Source organism: Triticum aestivum, chromosome 1B (genome assembly GCF_018294505.1).
Source record: "Triticum aestivum cultivar Chinese Spring chromosome 1B, IWGSC CS RefSeq v2.1, whole genome shotgun sequence".
Taxonomy (NCBI): domain Eukaryota; kingdom Viridiplantae; phylum Streptophyta; class Magnoliopsida; order Poales; family Poaceae; genus Triticum; species Triticum aestivum.
The window spans coordinates 516,230,173-516,252,683 of NC_057795.1; the positions used below are offsets into that span (position 1 = coordinate 516,230,173).

The 22,511-nt window shown below is 44.2% G+C and overlaps 1 protein-coding gene across 2 annotated transcripts; it reads left to right on the top strand.

Annotated features, from left to right (window-relative positions):
* Nucleotides 1-213: 213 nt before the first annotated feature.
* On the top strand, nt 214-22,047 carry LOC123135871 (proteasome subunit beta type-5). 2 transcript variants are annotated; one of them, XR_006466301.1, is made up of 5 exons: nt 214-670; nt 1,225-1,299; nt 4,324-4,422; nt 4,513-4,615; nt 21,580-22,047. XR_006466301.1 is itself a non-coding variant. In XM_044555111.1 (4 exons), coding segments are annotated over exons 1-4 (303 nt in total). In that variant the 5' UTR covers nt 214-668; the 3' UTR covers nt 21,679-22,047. The 2 variants fall into 2 exon arrangements, 1 of the variants encoding a protein (XP_044411046.1); XM_044555111.1 differs by lacking the exon at nt 1,225-1,299.
* The last annotated feature ends 464 nt before the right edge of the window (nt 22,048-22,511 follow it).

The window sequence follows — 22,511 nt, forward strand, 5'->3', positions numbered from 1 at the left end:
GCAACGCACGGCAATTACCTAGTTTAAAAAATACGAACGAGCGTCATATAGGAAATTCTTTACAATTGGTCGTCCGCTGCGGTTGTCGCTTGGCTGGGCCTGCGATCCACTTGGGCCTTCTCCTGCGGTTGTCACATCGGCGTTTTCCGCTAGGTTGATTTTCTGTAAAAGAAACGGTAGAAGCCCACAACGCAGGATTCTCCTCAAAAGAAAATGCCCCCAACGCAGGCGGCAGCCTTGATCCCCTCCTTCCTCCCCAGTCCCCACCGCCGCCACGAACTCCTACTCCGACACGAACTCTGCTCAAGCCCGCTCCCATGGTTCCCGTCATCGGCATGGACTCTTTGCCCGTTCTGCAAGCCGAAAAAGGACTCGAGTCCCTCGATCGAAATCCCAGATCAGACCGGATCGCGGCGGCGCCACGATAGGTTGACGGCCTGCAGTCCTCCTCACGGGACAAGCTGCGTTCGTGGTGCGCTCTCGCTGCCCGCCGGCTTCGACGGCGTGGGCCGGGGCGCCGCCCTTCCGCAGATCCGCAATTGAGTCGTGCGTCCGGTCTGCCGCCTCCCCTCAGACGTCCACGGCTCTGTGCTCTTCCGCGACGTCCAGCGTTTCTCCTCTCTACGTTTCTTTGCACGCCTCATCTCCAAGCACGAAGCCACGGCGAGATGTAAGTTTCATCATCATTGATCTGTTTTCTTGGTCATGGCTTGATTCCCTCTTTTGATCTAAATATTCTGATTACTACATGCCATTGCTCTAAATTTCTTGATTGCTGCATGCCGCTGGAGTTGCTGTGTATGAGTAGTGAACCATAATACATGTATGTTATGCCTTCCACATGTTTGACGTAATGCCCGACCGAATTGCGCACAGAAAGTTCGATGGGAACAGAAAGCAGCATGGCTTCCAGCTGTCAATCTTGGAGTTTCTATAAATTTTAAGCCCAATGTTCCTCTATGTCCCTGTTTCTTACCTCCTCACGCACCGAGCAGATCAAGAAGGAGCACCTAAGTGCCCTGATGTTCCATCTCTCCCATTTGTGTGTCTCCCATCTTTCCATGTTTGTCTCTCCGTCTCTCTGACAAAATTAACAAGAACTAGTCCTCTCTATCTTTCTTTCTCTACATAAGGTCTAGTACACTATTGAAGGATACATGTCTTGAGGGAGAGATAAAACTCACATTATGCATTGTAATTCAAATTATTAGTTATTTTTATTAGGTGGGTCATCAGCCTAAGGCAACAAGCCAAGAATCGTGAGGGGAGAGAATTTGACATCATAAATGACTATCTCTAGTAAGACCTTTCTCCTTATATGTTTTTTGTCAATTATATTTCAACCTGCACCTTTCAAATATTATTTCTCTGTGTCCTTACTCCTTATACTAAGTCTACAAAAACAAAATACAGAAATAGCAAATCTGAGTATGCTCTAGATATTTAACATGTGAGACAATAGGTGAAAAAGACCAACAAAGCATCATTCTGGAAAGAAGATATCAACATTGGATTTTAATCTTTCACATTTTATCACAAAGAAAGACAGCTAAAAACTCACTTCCAATGGATGTGGCACAAACGAAAGGAACCAAGCAGGACTGAGTGCAAGTCTTGTATTCTTCATCTGCATATGTTAATAATGTAGGGTCTATGTACAGTTGATTACACTCAAACTATCTTGTATGAACAAAAAATAATCATGACTTAGGTCTTCTTATTTAATAATAATTAGCGTGTGAGTTTTCTTGGGGTTGGCAGTTGGTATAGGTATATATCTGATAAGGATTAGGGTGCAAGTGATGCAAATTCACATGAAGTTTAATATACAATGCAAGGAAACAATTGTATAGACTCACAAAATAATGGAACTTTTTGTTCTTCAGGCAAGCTGGAATGTTCTTGCATCACCAGTGAATGTGCTGCTACCCATAATATTGATTTTAATTTTAAAATAAATAAGTATACATCAAAATAAACTCATAAAATAATAGCACGGCCAATGCCACAATTGAGTACGCTAGATGGTCTCTCCTAAAATAATTTTGTGATATTTAAATGAGCTAAATCATGAGTTTCACATATCTCTCTCTTGGTCAGAAATAGTTCTGTAATTTACTGTCATGATAAACCCAGAACATGATAAATTAAAAATAACATTTATCTTACAAATGTGAACCATCTTTTATATTGTAGTAGTCAAACTTACATCTTTTTTACTGCATGTTTCGTAGTAGGACATCTATTTACGAAACGGAAGGTAGCATACTTGTGGCTACACAAATTATATTGTTTACATCGAGCTATCTTTTTTACTGCATATTTCGTAGTAGGGCATCTGTTTATGAAACGGAAGGTAGCATAGTTGTGGCTGCACAAACAATTATATTGTTTACATCAAGCTAAAAGAATGATGGAAAAAATATTTACTTGCTAGACTAAAAGATCGATGGAAAAAATATTTATCGAGTTTATAACTCTTATCAATTTTACCTTGACAAAGAGGCAGATCATTAATTTTGCAACCAACATTTCATTTGCATGGTACTCGCAATCTGCACCGATGTGAATCTTACATCCCATCAATTGAGTTATTCCACGACAATCTATCTGTGACCATAAAGTCCCGCGTTGCTATCTGAACTGTGTGGCTTCTCTCTACCACAAGTGAAATCCACCTTGAATTGCCTATTTTTGGATCGCATTGATGTGCTTACAGAAATGTAGGGAAAGGCTGCGTACTATAGACCCAAAGTGGTCGGACCCTTCCCCGACCCTGCGCAAGCGGGAGCTACATGCACCGGGCTGCCCTTTTTATTGATGTGTGTTGGTTGTAGACACAATCCAGTCTTCTACTAACGAAATATCCAAACAATATTAGTAACTCTATTAATGCACGTAAATACAGAAAAGCAAAATATCTATCAGGACTACAATGACGACATGCCTGCAAACTTAATTCTTGAATTTGCATTACTAAGTACAATATATAACTGAAGTTTAACCAAGAAACATTACATCATTGCATTTCTTTACAGAATTAGCCCACTGTTGTGATACAATGCTTATTGTAGTAATTTTTACATTCAACTATGTTATAGAACTGAAGGTGCCTACACTAAATTTCTCCAAGATTTCTAAAGAAAGCAAAAATAAGAAAATATTTGCCCTAAGATTTCTCCAAGAGATGCATACCAGGAGCAAAATTAATATATTGATGTAGATGACTTTAATCTTCATGTAAGGTGGATCAACTGCCATACAGGAGGGTCCAGGTACATGCTCATAAACTTGGCTGATGTTGTCGTGGCTAATCTAGCCTTATTTCTTGCTGCTGGTTCTATGAACAAGAAACCAACAAAACTAAAGTTCACTTTAATATAAAGTTTTAGCTGCAGCCAGAAAGAATTGCCAAGCTCTTGTATGTTTAATCGGTGGACTTTAAAGAAAAATCATGGATAAAGGAAGAAGCTAGATCTGGCCATATAGTGCAAGAAACAAGTAGTGAGCGAGACAAAAGCTTAGTGATGAGAAAATAATACATTGGTATTGAAGACAAATACCAGGGAAGCCTTAACAAATGGACTCTCTCCAAGAACCTCTCTTGAACCCATGGCTCATGTACAACTGGAGTAGCTGCTGCACCTTGAGTCCTGCCATGGTGCCTCTGTTCGATACGCTGGGAAGCAGGTAGAGATGAAGGTCGTACGTGACATAGAAGATGGCGAGCTACATCTTGCATGTACAAACGAGAGCAACCTAGGCTCGTGTTCGACACTGCAGTTCTTGGTTGGTGTGTCAGATAGCAACCCGGGCAGCGGCGTGAGGCGGCAACGGCTGGACGCGATAGTAACCCTAGCTGTGGCTGCGCTCGCTCTTAACGAGAGAGAAAGAAGAAATCAGATCGGGGCTAGCGAGTCAATGAGGCAGGGAAGAGAGCTGACAGGTCCACTCGTCGACGAGTATTTGTTTGAGAGAGGAGGCGAGGAAGCGACACACGAACATGCGAATCGACGTACCACAACCTACCATCACAACCGCACTCCCCTTTAATAGTAAAGATAGTAGGAATAACAATAGTTTCTTCCTTCAGAGGTTCATGAGCTTGATGAGCTCCATGAGCTCATCAACAAGCGAAGGGTTCCTATTGCTGGTTCTTTAAAGACCGTTGGCTAATATCCTTTTTTTTCATACCGTGGGATGGTACTTCCAATCGGTACAATGATTGTTGGATTTGATGGAACTGCGAGTGGCCCTTTGACATATTTTAGTGTCATTAAGCAGTACTTAGGTCTATGTCTAACAATTCCGCTCTTTTTCTAGGGCCTGGTCTTGGTACTATGTTGATAGCGAGGGTGCAAGGCTCAAGGGAAGCAGCCGGTTATGTAGTTCTTTGTATGCTTATGGTATCTTGGATGAGGGGTATGTTTTTTTATACCTCTATATGTTGCTTTGCTCACGGTTCATATTATCTTGAAGTTGCATCCCTTATGTTTGTGCTTTACATTTCAGTTACAAATTCAACATGTTAGTTGAGGAAGCTGCTGAGTTAGCATGGCGGGCTTTTACCACGCAATATTCTCTGACAGAGCTAGTGGTGGCCGTGTTCCTGGTGGTATGCATTCTGTTTCTTAGTTTCTATCCTGATATTTGTTTTGTTCACTCAATAAGCACGATACAACATGCATGCAGATTTGTTAAACACCTTGCCATTTATATCTTTCTTTTGAAATCACATACATAACTGTTTATTTGAGTTACTTATTGGCGAAGTTCAGAGATTTTCTCCCCATCGTGTAATGCACACCCCTAGGTTGGGAATAGAGATTACCGTCGAGACGATGGTGATAAATTAACCCACACCAAACATACATTGTTGTAGAGTATAGAAGGTGCTGTAGAGTATAGACATTGGTCTAGGATTTCTAAAACAATATAATTATAATGGTACATGTAAATTACATGCGTAGATTTATTCTTTATTGTATACGGCTTTCATGTTAGTAGATTTTTAAAAATATGGTGTGATGTGTAAAGAATTATGGTCAACGCTATGTTTTTCTTCGTGTTCGCCTTTTCTTTTTCCTTCTTAATTTTTTGAACCTTCTTCAAATTTGTGAACAATTTTCAATTCACATTTTTGAATTTGCTAAAATATTGAATTACCGAATATTTTCCAAATTTGTGAATATTTTTCGAAAATTTTGAACCTTTTCCAATGGTTGAATCATTTTTGAATATGTGAACATTTTTCGAATACGTGAGCGATTTTGGAATTTGTGAGGAGTTTTTAGAATCTGTGAACATTTTTGAATTCATCATGAACATTTTTTGAATTCGTGAACATTTTTGGAATTCATACTTGTCTTCAATATGAAAACATTTTTCGAACACGATAATATTTTTGGAATTATGAAAACATTTTTCGAACACGATAACATTTTTGGAATTTGTGAACATTGTTTTAGAATCCACGAACATTTTTTGAATTCAACGCGAACATTTAACAATTTTTCATTTTAGAACCCATGAACTTGTTTTGAATACGTGAACATTTTTTAATATGTGATCATTTTATGAATGCGCGAACATTTTTGGAATTCCCAATTTTTTTTAACCGTGAACTTTCTTTGAATACGTGAACATTTCTGGAATTGGCAACATTTTTCGAATTCCCCAACATATTTTTTGAATTTGTGAACATTTATTTAATTCACAAACTCTATTTTCAAATTTGCCTTAGATGTTAGTAGATTCTAAGGATATGGTGTGATGTATAAAGAATTATGATCAATGCTATGTTTAGTGTTTGGGTCATTATTATTTGAAAGCAGGGTAAAAAAAGAAGATTATCATTTGGGCTTGATAGAGCATGATTCTATCCTTCTCAGTCGTGTTTGCATCAAACGCGTGTCCGCCTTTGGAGAAAAATACACCAACCATTTTGGTAGCGGGCCTATAACTCATCTCAACAATTTTGTTTAGACCTCATTCCGCTAATACGCTAGGCATCATCTCCTTTCCGGTGTTTCTCTTAGTCTCACTCCCAAACACTTCACGATCCAACAGAACACTTCACGATCCAACAGAGGGAATGCCAACATCCATGGTGGCATTGTCCCCTTCGGCCGTTCATGCCACTTGAGAGGATGAAGGCTCTAGGAACATCATGCGAGAGGCATCGGCGCTAGTGATTTTGCCACCGTCCTGGCCACGCCGACAATGCCGCATAGCATATAGTAGAGGGTAGAGTACGAAAGTGGAGCGACGGTGCTGTGGGAAGAGGTGCACTCGAACGGGGGCACTGCAGTCTGTTTCTTCTTCCAGGCGAGTGTCAGGCAGATAGACTAGACACCCAACAAAATGTCGATAAAGCAAGACTCCCAACAAAATGTCGATAAAGCGTTAGATTAGACAAACGATCAACATCAGTAGCACAGGGAGGTGAACATTGAGCTCCATGGGAGTCTCAACATTGCGCTCATCTTTAAGAGCAACACGAGTAAGAAGATCCTAGATTATTATTGTTGAGCAAGAAGGGACCTCAATCCCAAGGAAGTAGCAGAGAGGGCCAAGATAAGACATAAGAAACTGCATAACATGCCTTCACAAAGGCAATATACTCACGGTCTTCATCAGTGATGATCATGTCATCAACATGAAGAAGAGTCCTACCAAGAGCAGAAAGGAGGGCAAACAACGTCGCTGAAAACCAATAACATCCACCATAGAGGCAAAACGCTCAAACCAGGCGCGAGAGGCTTGCTTAAAGCCATAGAGAGAGTGATGAAGACGACTAAGCATGTTGTAAGGAGTAGAATACCCAGGTGGTGGTTGTATGTAAACCTCACGCAACTCACTATTAAGAAAGACATTCTTAACATCAAGCCTAGACACGAACCAGTGGCGAACAGAGGCCACAAGCACACAGTTTTGCAGGAGCAAAAGTCTCATCGTAATCAGGACCATGCTCCTGCTGAAAGCCATGACCCACAAGACAAGTTGTATGTAAAACTCCTCACGCAGCTCACTATTAAGAAAGACTTTTTTTTACATCAAGCCTAGACACGAACCAGTGGCGAACAGAGGTCACAAGCATACAGTTTTGCAGGAGCAAAAGTCTCATCGTAATCAGGACCATGCTAACCTTGTAGACCCACCAAGTGATGGGACAAACACGAGGAGGAACAGAAACAATATCCCACGTGCCGATGCACTCAAGAGCAGCAATCTCCTCTGTCATCCCAAGGTGCCATTTGGTATGAACAACATCAGAACAAGAAGTCGGCTCAAGAACAGTAGCGCCAACACTTGGAAGAACAAGGCGGTCAATAGGACGAAGCGGACGAGGACGGAAGCCATAAGTAGGCTGAGACAAGGAAGATGACAAATCAGTAGACGCATCAACAACACATAGACGACCTATATAGAAGTTAGGAAAAAAATGGAAGAATAAAAGCTGGAATCATCGGGGGATAAACTCAGGGGATGGAGACAAGGAAGCCACCGTTGATGAAGGTGTAGAATCATGTGATAAGTGAGGTGAGGAAATCATAGGAGATGATGACGTTGGTTCTACAATAACCAAAGAAGCATGAGCAGTACGACGACTGGATAAGGGCTCAATAGGAGTGGTAGGACTGTCGGGGAAATTGTGGGAAGAGATATACACCACTTAAAAGGCCAAAGAAGATGGACGCTGGTAGAAGGAAGGAGACTCTACAAAAGTCATATCCTAAGAAATAGCCATTCGACGACCAACATGATCCCAACAACGATATCCCTTATGCTCATCGTTGTATACTAAGACACACTCAGCAAACTGAGAAGTCAGTTTGGTGCGTTCACGAGGGGCAAGGACATACCAAACACAAGCAAAAAAATTGAAGCGCCGAATACACGATCAAATAGACGCCCGAAAGGAGCGTCACCCTGCAGAGTAGTGGATTGCTGAAGGTTGATGAGACAGATGGAAGTGGAGACAGACTCTGGCCCAAAAGTGCGGTGAAAGAGAGGCGGTGACCATCAATGGATGAGCCGTCTCAAGAAGGTGACAATGCTTGCGCTTAGCCATGCCATTTTGAGCATGAGCACAAGGATAAGAGAACCAAAGTCTGCTCAACAAGGATTCCACGCAACAGCTAAGAGAAGTGACCTAAGGCGATGACCCCACTCTTGAAAATATCTGGTAGACAAGGCAACAGAGGCAGACTGGCGCCACTTGCAGTAGAGGGACACGATCCGACATCCCACTTGCCTGTGCACTCTTCCTACCCCACCGATCTGGCTGGGTGTTCCTTTCCTGTTTGCGGGTTGTGTGCCACGTGCTTGATTAAGCACCCCAAGTTCTCCTACTGTGCGCCCTTGGCCTCGACTTTAGGTAGCGCCTGTCGTCGGCAAGTCCCGTGCATAATCCAGGTACGCGTCGACTGTCCGAGCTCCTGCTCACCATTGGTGGTGCTCGAGCATGCGGTTATGGTGTCACACATAAAGGGAACACGGGATGTGGGATTGAGACAGTGCTTGTAGCAACCTGCAACAAGGCAAAGGATGCCCATCCAGACTGGTAGGGAGCAGAGGTGGTCACAAAGGTATCAGTAAGAGTAGAACGAGTAAGAAGATCCTAGACATACTTCTCTTAGAAAATAAAGAAGTCATTAGAGGTAGAAGAAACCTAAATCTCAAGGAAGTACCGAAGAGGACCAAGATCGGACATAAGAAATTCACTATCACGAGCCTTCACCAAGGCAATGTACTTAAGAGTCGTTGCCAGTGATGATTGACATGTAGAAGAAGTGTTCGACCACGAGTTGAATGGTGGACCAAAAGTGTAGGATAATGAGCACTCGCAAAAAACTAGCCGCAATCACCACTGAGATGAAGCGGTCAAACCAGGCACGAGGGGTTTGCTTAGGGTCATGTAGACAGCGACGAAGACGACAAATCATGCCATTAGGAAGAGAATCTAGGTGGTGGCTACTTGTAGGCATTCTTGACATCAAGCTGAGAGACAGACTAGCGGCGAATAGAAGCCACATTGATGAAGTGTGCGAAGAGTGGTCACGTGGGCCATATATATAGGAGTAAATGTCTCTTCGTAGTCATGACTATGTTCTCACCATTAAACGAGCTTTGTAACGTTCAAGAGTATCATCCGTCTTAACCTTGTAGACCCACTTACAAGTGATGAGACGAGCACGAGGAGGAAGGGAAATGAGATTCCACGTGTCGATGCGGGCAAGAGCATGAATCTTCGATGCCATCACAAGCAACCATTTGGGATGAACAACCTCACGACAAGAAGTCGTCTCGGGAAGAGCTACGCAGTAACCATAGCGGTCAATAGGCAGAAGCGAGCGAGCTCGAAAGCCATAAGTAGGCTAAGCTGGAGGCCGTGTGTTGCCAACGGAAGAAGATATAATAGTCGAGGGAGATGGCATATTAGAAGAATCCACAACACGCAGACAATGAGTGTAGTAAAGTCGAGGAATATGAGCAAAAGAAGGAACACATACAAAGTCAAAGTGAGTCATAACATTCCCACCAAGTGATGGAACGAACACGAGGAAGAGATACAATATCCCACGTGCCGATGCGCTCAAGAGCAATAATCTCCCCTGCTATTGCAAGGTGCCATTTGGTTGCATAACATCACGATAAGAAGTCGGCTCAAGAACACTAGCGCCAACGCTTGGAAGACCAAGGTGGTCAACAGGTGGAAGCGGACGAGGAAGCAAGCCATAAGTAGGCCGAGAGGGGAAGTGGCTCATCAGTAGACACATTCACAACACGCGGACGATGTATATAAAAGTGAGGAAAAGATGGAAGAATACGAGCAGAAATCAACGGGATAAACTCAGGTGATGGAGACAAGGAAGCCACAACTGATAAGCGAGGTGAGGAAATCATAGGAGATGATGGCATTGGATCTACAATAATCAGAGAAGCAAGAGCAGTACGACGACTGGATCAGGGAGTGATAGGAGTGTTGGATTTAAAAAAAATACATTTTCTCCATTGAAAAGGTCGAGGAAGATGGACACGGGTAGAAGGGATGAGACTCATCAAACGTCATATCCCGAGAAATAGCCATCTGACGCCCAACATGATCCCAATAATGATATCCCTTATGCTCAATGTTGTATCCTAAGAAGACACACTCAACGGACTGAGAAGTCAGTTTGGTGCGTTCACGCGGGGCAAGGACATAGCAAACACAAGCAAAAAATTGAAGCGCCGAATAAACGATCAAATAGACGCTCGAAAGGAGCGTCACCCTGTAGAGCAGTGGATTGCTGAAGGTTGATGAGATAGACGGAAGTGGAGACAAAGGTGACCCAAAAGTACGATGAAAGAGAGGCGGTGACCATCAATGAACGAGCTGTCTCAAGAAGGTGACGATGCTTGCGCTCAGCCATGCCATTTTGAGCATGAGCAACAGGATAAGAGAAGCAAAGTCTGCTCAGCAAGGATTCCACGCAACAGCTTGGGAGATATACTCTCCACCAGAGTCACCATAGAACACATGAATAGGCGCAGAGAATTGAGAGTGAACCATGGCAGCAAAAGGCTTATAGATAAGACCTCACTACGAGAAGAAATAAAGTATATATCCAGGTGTGTTGAGAGAAGTCACTAGCGAAGGAAAAGGGGAGACGATCCCTCGAGATCAGAGTGAACAAGGTCTAAAGGATGCTGAGACACTGTCTCCTATGAGTATAAGGTAACTGGACCACGTATTAGAGACATCATCGGAGACGGATCCAAGAAGATCACGTCGAACTAAGGATGAGAGATCACAAGTGACCCAAGGCGATGATGCCACTCTTGAAAATATATGGTAGACAAGGCAACAGAGGCAGAGTGGCACCACTGGCGGTAGAGGGACTTGATCCGGCATTCCACTTGCCTGTGCACTCCTCGTACCCCATCGATCTGGCTGGGTGTTCCTTTCCTGTTCGCGGGTTGTGTGCCACGTGCTTGATTAAGCACCCCACGTTCTCCTACTGTGCGCCCTTGGCCTCGACTTTAGGTAGCGCCTGTCGTCGGCTCGTCCCGTGCGTAATCCAGGTACGCATCGACTGTCTGAGCTCCTGCTCACCATTCGTGGTGCTCGAGCGTGCGGTTATGGTGTCACACATAAAGGGAACACGGGATGTGGGATTGAGACAGTGCTTGTAGCAACCCGCAGTAAGGCAAAGGATGCCCATCCAGACTGGTAGGGAGTGGAGGTGGTCACAAAGGTATCAGTAAGAGTAGCACGAGTAAGAAGATCCTAGACATACTTTTCTCTTAGAAAATAAAGAAGTCATTAGAGGTAGAAGAAACCTCAATCTCAAGGAAGTACGGAAGAGGACCAAGATCGGACATAAGAAATTCACTATGACGAGCCTTTCACCAAGGCTATGTACTTAAGGGTCGTTGCCAGTGATGATTGACATGTAGAAGAAGTGTTCGACCACGAGTTGAATGGTGGACCGAAAGTGTAGGATAATGAGCAGTCGCCAAAAACTAGCCGCAATCACCACTGAGACGAAGCGGTCAAACCAGGCACGAGGGGTTTGCTTAGGGCCATATAGACAGCGACGAAGACGACAAACCATGCCATTAAGAAGAGAATCTAGGTGGTGGCTACTTGTAGGCATTCTTGACATCAAGCTGAGAGACAGACTAGCGGCGAATAGAAGCCACATTGATGAAGTGTGTGAAGAGTGGTCACGTGGGCCATATATATACGAGTAAATGTCTCTTCGTAGTCATGACCATGTTCTCACCATTAAACGAGCTTTGTAACGTTCAAGAGTATCATCAGTCTTAACCTTGTAGACCCACTTACAAGTGATGAGACGAGCACGAGGAGGAAGGGAAATGAGATTCCACGTGTCAATGCGGGCAAGAGCATGAATCTTCGATGCCATCACAAGCAACCATTTGGGATGAACAACCTAACGACAAGAAGTCGTCTCGGGAAGAGCTACGCAGTAACCATAGCGGTCAATAGGCAGAAGCGGGCGAGCTCGAAAGCCATAAGTAGGCTAAGCTGGAGGCCGTGCGTTGCCAACGAAAGAAGATATAATAGTCGAGCAATAATCTCCCCTGCCATCGCAAGGTGCCATTTGGAATGCATAACATCACGATAAGAAGTCGGCTCAAGAACACCAGCGCCAACGCTTGGAAGACCAAGGTGGTCAACAGGCGGAAGCGGATGAGGAAGCAAGCCATAAGTAGGCCGAGAGGCGAAGTGGCTCATCAGTAGACACATTCACAACACGCGGACGATGTATATAAAAGTGAGGAAAAGATGGAAGAATACGAGCAGAAATCAACGGGATAAACTCAGGTGGTGGAGACAAGGAAGCCACAACCGATGAAGGTGTAGAATCATGTGATAAGCGAGGTGAGGAAATCATAGGAGATGATGGCATTGGATCTACAATAATCAGAGACGCATGAGCAGTACGACGACTGGATTAGGGAGTGATAGGAGTGTTGGATTTAAAAAAGGAGAGACTTCCTCCATTGAAAAGGTCGAGGAAGATGGACATGGGTAGAAGGGATGAGACTATCAAAAGTCATATCCCGAGAAATAGCCATCTGACGCCCAACATGATCCCAATAATGGTATCCCTTATGCTCAATGGTGTATCCTAAGAAGACACTCAACGGACTGAGAAATCAGTTTGGTGCGTTCACGCGGGGCAAGAAGGACATAGCAAACACAACCAAAAAATTGAAGCGCCGAATAAACGATCAAATAGACGCTCGAAAGGAGCGTCACCCTGCAGAGAAGTGGATTGTTGAAGGTTGATGAGATAGATGGAATTGGAGATAGAGTTGGCCCAAAAGTGCGGTGAAAGAGAGGCAGTGAGCATCAATGGACGAGCCGTCTCAAGAAGGTGACGATGCTTGCGCTCAGCCATGCCATTTTTAGCATGAGCACCAAGATAAGAGAACCAAAGTCTGCTCAACAAGGATTCCACGCAACAGCTTGTTGATATACTCTCCATCTGTCGCCATAGAACACATGAATAGGCTTAGAGAACTGAGTGCGAACCATGGCAGCAAAAGGCTTATAGATAAGACCTCACTACGAGAAGAAATAAAGTATATATCTAGGCGTGTTGAGAGAAGTCACTAGCGGAGGCAAAGGGAGATGATCCCTCGAGATCAGAGTGAACAAGGTGTAAAGGATGCTGAGACACTGTCTCGCTATGAGTATAAGGTAATTGGACCACGTATTAGAGACATCATCGGAGACGGATCCAAGAAGATAACGTTGAATTAAGGATGAGAGATCACAAGTGGCCCAAGGCGATGATGCCACTCTTCAAAATATCTGGTAGACAAGGCAACAGAGGCAGACTGGCGCCACTGGCTGTAGAGGGACTTGATCCGGCATCCACTTGCTTGTGCACTCTTCGTACCCCGCCGATCTGGCTGGGTGGTCCTTTCCTGTTTGCGGGTTGTGTGCCACGTGCTTGATTAAGCACCCCAAGTTCTCGTACTGTGCGCCCTTGGCCTCGACTTTAGGTAGCGCCTGTTGTCGGCTAGTCCCGTGCATAATCCAGGTACGCGTCGACTGTCCGAGCTCCTGCTCACCATTGGTGGTTCTCGAGCGTGTGGTTATGGTGTCACACATAAAGGGAACAAGGGATGTGGGATTGAGACAGTGCTTGTAGCAACCCGCAGCAAGGCAAAGGATGCCCATCCAGACTGGTAGGGAGCGGAGGTGGTCACAAAGGTATCGGTAAGAGTAGCACGAGTATGAAGATCCTAGACATACTTCTCTTAGAAAATAAAGAAGTCATCAGAGGTAGAAGAAACCTCAATCTCAAGGAAGTACGGAAGAGGACCAAGACCGAACATAAGAAATTCACTATGACGAGCCTTCACCAAGGCAATGTACTTAAGAGTCATTGCCAGTGATGATTGACATGTAGAAGAAGTGTTCGACCACGAGTTGAATGGTGGACCGGAAGTGTAGGATAATGAGCACTCGCCAAAAACTAGCCGCAATCACCGCTGAGACGAAGCGGTCAAACCAGGCACGAGGGGTTTGCTTAGGGCCATATAGACAGCGACGAAGACAACAAACCATGCCATTAGGAAGAGAATCTAGGTGATGGCTACTTGTAGGCATTCTTGACATCAAGATGAGAGACAGACTAGCGACGAATAGAAGCCACATTGATGAAGTGTGCGAAGAGTGGTCACGTGGGCCATATATATAGAAGTAAATGTCTCTTCATAGTCATGACTATGTTCTCACCATTAAACTAGCTTTGTAACGTTCAAGAGTATCATCAGTCTTAACCTTGTAGACCCACTTACAAGTGATGAGATGAGCACGAGGAGGAAGGGAAATGAGATTCCACGTGTCGATGCGGGCAAGAGCATGAATCTTTGATGCCATCACAAGCAGCCATTTGGGATGAACAATCTCACGACAAGAAGTTGTCTCGGGAAGAGCTTCGTAGTAACCATAGCGGTCAATAGGCAGAAGCGAGCGAGCTCGAAAGCCATAAGTAGGCTAAGCTGGAGGCCGTGTGTTGCCAACAGAAGAAGATATAATAGTCGAGGGAGATGGCATATCAGAAGAATCCACAACACGCAGACGACAAGTGTAGTAAAGTCGAGGAATATGAGCAAAAGAAGGAACACATACAAAGTCAAAGTGAGTCATAACATTCCCACCAAGTGATGGGACGAACACGAGGAAGAGAAACAATATCCCACGTGTCGATGCGCTCAGGAGCAATAATCTCCCCTGCTATCGCAATGTGCCATTTGGTATGCATAACATCACGATAAGAAGTCGGCTCAAGAACACTAGCGCCAACGCTTGGAAGACCAAGGTGGTCAACAGGCGGAAGCGGACGAGGAAGCAAGCCATAAGTAGGCCGAGAGGGGAAGTGGCTCATCAGTAGACACATTCACAACACGCGGACGATGTATATAAAAGTGAGGAAAAGATGGAAGACTACGAGCAGAAATCAATGGGATAAACTCAGGTGATGGAGACAAGGAAGCCACAACTCATAAGCGAGGTGAGGAAATCATAGGAGATGATGGCATTGGATCTACAATAATCAGAGAAGCATGAGCAGTACGGCGACTGGATCAGGGAGTGATAGGAGTGTTGGATTTAAAAAAAAGAGAGATTTCCTCCATTGAAAAGGTTTAGGAAGATGGACACAGGTAGAAGGGATGAGACTCATCAAAAGTCATATCCTGAGAAATAGCCATCTGATGCCCAACATGATCCCAATAATGATATCCCTTATGCTCAATGTTGTATCCTAAGAAGACACACTCAACGGACTGAGAAGTCAGTTTGGTGTGTTCACGCGGGGCAAGAAGGACATAGCAAACACAACCAAAAAATTGAAGCGCAGAATAAATGATCAAATAGACGCTCAAAAGGAGCGTCACCCTGCAGAGCAGTGGATTGCTGAAGGTTGATGAGATAGATGGAAGTGGAGACAGAGTTTGCCCAAAAGTGCGGTGAAAGAGAGGCGGTGACCATCAATGGACGAGCTGTCAAGAAGGTGACGATGCTTGTACTCAGCCATGCCATTATGAGCATGAGCACCAGGATAAGAGAACCAAAGTCTGCTCAGCAAGGATTCCACGCAACAGCTTGGAGATATACTGTCCACCGGAGTCACCATAGAACACATGAATAGGCTTAGAGAATTGAATGTGAACCATGGCAACAAAAGGCTTATAGATAATACCTCACTACGAGAAGAAATAAAGTATATATCCAGGTGTGTTGAGAGAAGTCACTAACGGAGGCAAAAGGAGACGATCCCTCGAGATCAAAGTGAACAAGGTCTAAAGGATGTTGAGACACTGTCTCGCTATGAGTATAAGGTAACTGTACCACGTATTAGAGACATCATCGGAGACGGATCCAAGAAGATCATGTCGAACTAAGGATGAGAGATCACAAGTGACCCAAGGTGATGATGCCACTCTTGAAAATATATGGTAGACAAGGCAACAGAGGCAGAGTGGCACCACTGGCGGTAGAGGGACTTGATCCGGCATCCCACTTGCCTGTGTACTCTTCGTACCCCGCCGATCTGGCTGGGTGTTCCTTTCCTATTTGCGGGTTGTGTGCCACGTGCTTGATTAAGCACCCCAAGTTCTCCTATTGTGCGCCCTTGGCCTTGACTTTAGGTAGCGCCTGTCGTCGGCTCGTCCCGTGCATAATCCAGGTACGCGTCGACTGTCCGAGCTCCTGCTCAACGTTGGTGGTTCTCGAGCGTGCGGTTATGGTGTCACACACAAAGGGAACACGGGATGTGGGATTGAGACAGTGCTTGTAGCAACCCCCAGCAAGGCAAAGGATGCCCATCCAGACCGGTAGGGAGTGGAGGTGGTCACAAAGGTCTCAGTAAGAGTAGCACGAGTAAGAAGATCCTAGACATACTTTCTCTTAGAAAATAAAGAAGTCATTAGAGGTAGAAGAAACCTCAATCTCAAGGAAGTACGGAAGAGGACCAAGATCAGACATAAGAAATTCACTATGATGAGCCTTTCACCAAGGCTATGTACTTAAGGGTCGTTGCCAGTGGTGATTGACATGTAGAAGAAGTGTTCGACCACGAGTTGAATGGTGGACCGAAAGTGTAGGATAATGAGCACTCGCCAAAAACTAGCCTCAATCACCACTGAGACGAAGCGGTCAAACCAGGCACGAGGGGTTTGCTTAGGGCTATATAGACAGTGATGAAGATGACAAACCATGCCATTAGGAAGAGAATCTAGGTGGTGGCTACTTGTAGGCATTGTTGACATCAAGCTGAGAGACAGACTAGCGGCGAATAGAAGCCACATCGATGAAGTGTGCGAAGAGTGGTCACGTGGGCCATATATATAGGAGTAAATGTCTCTTCGTAGTCATGACCATGTTCTCACCATTAAACGAGCTTTGTAACGCTCACCCACTACCAAGTGATGAGATGAGCACGAGGAGGAAGGGAAATGGGATTCCACGTGCCGGTGCGGACAAGAGCATCAATCTAGGTGGTGACCATCAATGGATGAGCTGTCTCAAGAAGGTGACGATGCTTGCGCTCAACCATGCAATTTTGAGCGTGAGCACCAGGATAAGAGAACCAAAGTCTGCTCAGCAAGGATTCCACACAACAGCTTGGAGATATACTCTCCACTAGAGTGATCATAGAACAGATGAATAGGCGTAAATAAATGAGTGTGAACCATGGTAGCTAAAGGCTTATAGATAAGACCTCACTACGAGAAGAAGTAAAGTATATATCTAGGTGTGTTGACAGAAGTCACTAGCGGAGGCAAAGGGAGATGATCCCTTGAGATCAGAGTGAACAAGGTCTAAAGGATGCTGAGACAATGTCTCGCCATGAGTACAAGGAAACTGGGCCACGCATTTGAGACATCATCGGAGACGGATCCAAGAAGATCACGTCGAACTAAGGATGAGATATCACAAGTGACCCAAGGCGATGTTGCCACTCTTGAAAATATCTGGTAGACAAGGCAACAGAGGCAGAGACTGGAGGCAATAGAGGTGGAGAGACTGGCAGTGGTGGCAACAGAGGGGAAGTGAAGCCAGTCAAGCTCCCACAGGCCTTGGGAGTTATGACATCGGGGACCAGCACCAAGGACAGCACCAGTGTGACGGTCCAAAACAAAGGATGCGTCAAAGTCAAAAATTACCTGACAACCAGAGTCAACAACCTGACCACCAGAGATGAGCTGCATGGTATGTTGAGGAACATGAAAGGACAAAAGTGCTAAGAAGTCTTTGGCCATTAACAAGGAGGGAGGTTCCTGTTAGGAAATATGCAACTGTGTTTCCAGGTGGCCATATGCCATTGTATACACGTACAAGTGTTTTAGAATATGCAAAAAAAAAACCTTTATAGAGCGGGGAAAATACAAAGGGGTACACAACTAAATATATAACTCTTAACTCCCCCTCCCTCAAACTCATGGTGGATCAACAACACCGAGCTTGGAGAGATAGATATAGAAGTCGTGTTGTGCTCTATTTTGGGCCTTCCTAAAGAAATCTGCCAACAGTAACTCCGAAGGCACATACTGAGGAGCAATAACCTGAATTTTGCACACTAGCACACACAAAAAAGCATCAACACCAATATGCTTGGTGAGCTCATTTTTCGCTGGGTCGCGCGCAACACTATGAGCACCTGTATTGTCAAATAAGAGCAAAGTTGGTGTATTGACAGAAATACCAAACTTCTGAAGTAACCATCGTAACCAAGTCACCTCTACCGTCAAAAGAGCCATAGCTCGAGGCCCAGCCTCTGCACTCAAACGTGAAACTGTAGTCTGTTTCTTTGTCTTCGAGGCAGTGAGAGAACCACCAAGAAAAACACAGTAAGCAAAAAGTGAACGACGATCCCAGGGATCACTAGTCCATGTAGCATTTGAATAGGCTTGAAGCTGTAATGAACGGGAAATTTTTGTTTTTGCCACTCTAGATCTTGCCAATTTTCCTTATGCCACTCTATATTTTGACATTTCACTTTTGCCACTCTTTGTTTTTGACAATTACCACAATTGCCATTTTGTGGCAAAAGCAAAATAATTTTATTTCATTTTTGCCACTCTTAGCTTTTGATAATTATCACAATTGCCACTCTGAAAATTTTGCTTTTGCCACGGGAAAGGCAATTGTGATAATTGTAAAAAACTAAGAGTGGCAAAAGTGAAATGTCAAAATCTAGAGTGGCATAAGGAAAATTGGCAAAATCTAGAGTGGCAAAAACAAAATTTTCTTGTAATGAACTGGAAAATTGAAAGAACATATGGTGAGAGATCGTGCCACGAAGATATCAGAGAACATGAAGGAGAAGGAGGTGACTATAGTGAACCAATGTGGGTGCAAAGACAAACTGACTCAAACTATGGACGGGATAGGAGATATCTGGACGAGTAACATCTAGATAAACAAGACTCCCAACAAGATGATGATAAACAAGACTCCCAACAAGATGATGATAACACGTCGGATTAGACAAGGGTCACCATCACTAGCACGAAGGTGAACATTGAGCTCCATGGGAGTCTCAATAGTGCACTCATCAGTAAGAGCAGCATGAGCAAGAAGATTCTGGATATATTTTTCTTAGAAAATAAAAAAACATCAGAGGTAGAAGAGACCTCTATCCCAAGAAAGTAGGCCAAAATCAGACATAAGAAACTGCTCACTAAGACGTGCCTTCACAAAGGCAATATACTGAGGGTCGTCACCAATTGATGATCATGTCGTTAGCATACTCAGGGTTGGCGGAGACGCTCAGGGTCGTAGGGACGGTCATTAAGCTAGCGGCGGAGGGAGCATCGAGGCCTGAGCTCTAGCCGGTGCATGCATCGCGGGTGGAGGAGAGGTCGGCATGGGGCGCAAGGAGCAGCAGGTGCGGAACTGTGGGGTATCTCCCCTTGTCTAGCACAGGCTGCTGGAGAAGATGAAGGGAAGTCAGGGCGCCTCAAACGGCGGCTGCTTCCCTTTGGCTTGGACCTAAACCCCAGCAGCTGCGTAAGTGCAGAGAAGCAAGCAGAGCAAATGGCGCAGCCGCCTCCTCCCCTTGCTTGCTTCCTCCTCTTGGAGCCCCTGTTCCAGCTCTCTCTCGGTCGAACAGCCCACCGAGCCGGACTCCCTTCGTATCCGCTCGGTTGACCCACCAAAAGAAAAAAACAATTCCCAGCACGGCTGGCAAGACAAATTTTTTTTATGTTAGCGAGGAAAAGAAAATTTGGTCGTGGGTATTGCGAGCTAGCCTCCCCGCAGTTTCTGGGAAACACGGGCTCCACTACCAGCAGCATCGAGGTCAGAGGCGAGGGTCGATCGGTTTTGGCCACGAGCGGGCGGTTTTGCGTTGGGTGTCCTCGTCGGCGCTTGGCTTCAGACGCGGAGGAATTGGGGCCTTGGCTTCGCGGCGACACATTACAACGTCCCTACTGTTGTGCTTCTGCTCTCGGTTGATTCGGGGGTGGGCATCAGCGTGTGAAATCGACTGCAGAGGATTCGGGCCTGGGGCATCGCGTCTTCCTGCCGGTGGAAGGCCTGTGTCCCCTCGAGGCTGGTACGGATTCTGGCAAAGACATAGTTTCTCAGCCCTTTTTTCATTGCGTGTGTATTCTTTAGAATCGCGTATATTCTAAAGTAATGCTCCCAAATCTCTGCTCACTCCAGAAGTCCAGATACAGTGCATCACATAATTTCTTGTTTAGTTGCCATTAGCCTACTTCACAGAATTCAAGTTGGATTTATTTGAACGGCAATGTCTCGAGCTTTTGGGGAACAACAGTAATTACAAGCTTAGCTAGCGCCATACCAACACTTTGCCATTGTGAGGATTTGCATCCCACCTCTACCCCAATGTCACAAGTAAATTGTGATTATCCATCTGATGACATGAGTAATTTAACTTTTGTTCTGTGTTTCATGTTGTCTGGAGCAATGCTTGGCTCCTAGCAGTTTCTAGATGGATTTATTTCCATTGCAATGAGAACGACTGCCAATATTTGCTGAATTTTTGGTCGACTCAACCCACAAACCAAGAGGACTTAACCCTCTTCTCCTTGATCTCCTTGATAGTCCAGCAATCAGCAAGTTGAAAAGATTTAAATCAAGGTTCCATGATAATTCTTTTGAATCTCCCTGTAAGGTAGGCTTTTCAGATATTCCATTTCAAACTAAAGGTGCATTCCTTTTACTTCCGGTAATATAAACTATGTATTTTTAATTGTCTAACCTTGTGTGCATAGGGTTTCTTTCACACGAGAGGTAAACATGTTCCTTGTACAATATTTAGGTTCTGCAGAAAAATATTGCTTTAATTGGTTGTTGTTTGCCTGTCAGTCACACAAGCCTTTATTTATATTAGGCCTTAGATGCTACTCCCTCTAAAGAAATATAAGAGTGATTAGATCACTAAAGTAGTGATCTAAACACTCTTATATTTCTTCACGGAGGGAGTACTAAGTACTAACTGTTATCCCTTTGTAATAGAAGAGCATAATTTCCACTCCCTAGTTGTTGATCGTATTTCTCTATGCCACATTCTAGTTCCAAAAATGCATGTTGATGGTCCACCTTTTGTTGATTGCCTGCTGATATTGTGAGATCTTTGATTATGCTTGATAATATTAGTAGCGAACAGTGCCTCATTAAAAATCTTAGTTGGAGAGTGAAATTTGCATTAGTAGTATGTACTGAATTTTACGGCAGTCATAAGATGAAATTGTTCCTGTGAAACTGAGGACTGAAAGAACTGATTCTGGTGCTCAACAGTATGATATTTTAGCCCCTGCATAAATTGTGGGAAATCTCAAGTGCATGGAAAATGAAGGACTCAAAGGTTAACATAATCCATTTTATAAATCATCACACGTGCATCTTCATTATGTATGAGATTATTCTGGGATACCGCCTCCATTTAATTAATTATGTATTAGAGAGGGAATTTATCTTTTGCGATAAACTGAGAAGGGGAGCAGTTATGTTTGTCCTTGCAATTGTGACATGTGTATTTCTACATCTGACGTACAGCGTAACTATTTCAGGGCTTGACAGACCAGTTTTTATCTGGAAGAAAGGCCTTTAGCGTGCGTTTGGATCTGAAGAAACAAAGCAAGATATGGCTGCCATTCCTCCTAACTTGACTAGTTACTAGTATCTCCTTGATCCTTTGATAAGGTAGTCTTGGCGAGTGTTTGGGCAATAGAGAACATAACTTGGCAATTTATGTACATGTTTACTGTACTCATTTATTCAGGATTAGAAGCTTAGGCCGTGTTCGGAGGCTCTCCACTCCCGGAGCGGCCGGAGCCATAGTTAATCATGGAGTGGGCAAAAGAGGTACTCCGCATATCCTTATATTCCGCGGAGCTGGGGGAATGCCGAACAGGGCCTTAAATTCTGAACTTTATAGTTCAGGAGTAGCTACCTCCTAATGTACCGGTGTAATTTAATAGTTTCATCGAATGTGAATCAGAAGTATATGTTGTTAATATAGTTGGGTATACATATCATATCATCTTTCTTTTCTAAGGTGTTTGAGGAGTTCAATGCAATGGAACAGATGAGCTGAACATATCCAAGGTTTCTAGCGGGAATCCTCGTGGCCATTCTGGTGATAATGGTTGTACTCTAGGTAAAAAAACAAATAGTATAATTCTTCTAATCCACATATGTAGTAGTTTCGGTTATTGTTATATGTTGTTTCCTTTGTACTGTATATATGCAAGCTCTTATCATCGAGTTTCCTTGGCAAGTTAACTTCTACAATCATGTTAAGCTGGCACCTATGGTTGGTACTGATGGGAATTGCTCGTTTAAGCGCTGATGATCCAAGAATTGTAAAGATAAGGCGGGGGAACCTTATTTGTGTGGTGGATGCAATTATGTTATGAGGTCAATTTGTAACTTATTATACTACAGTTATGGACCAAGCCATGAATCAGTACCAAATTTCAGGATTGATGAGAAGAAACGT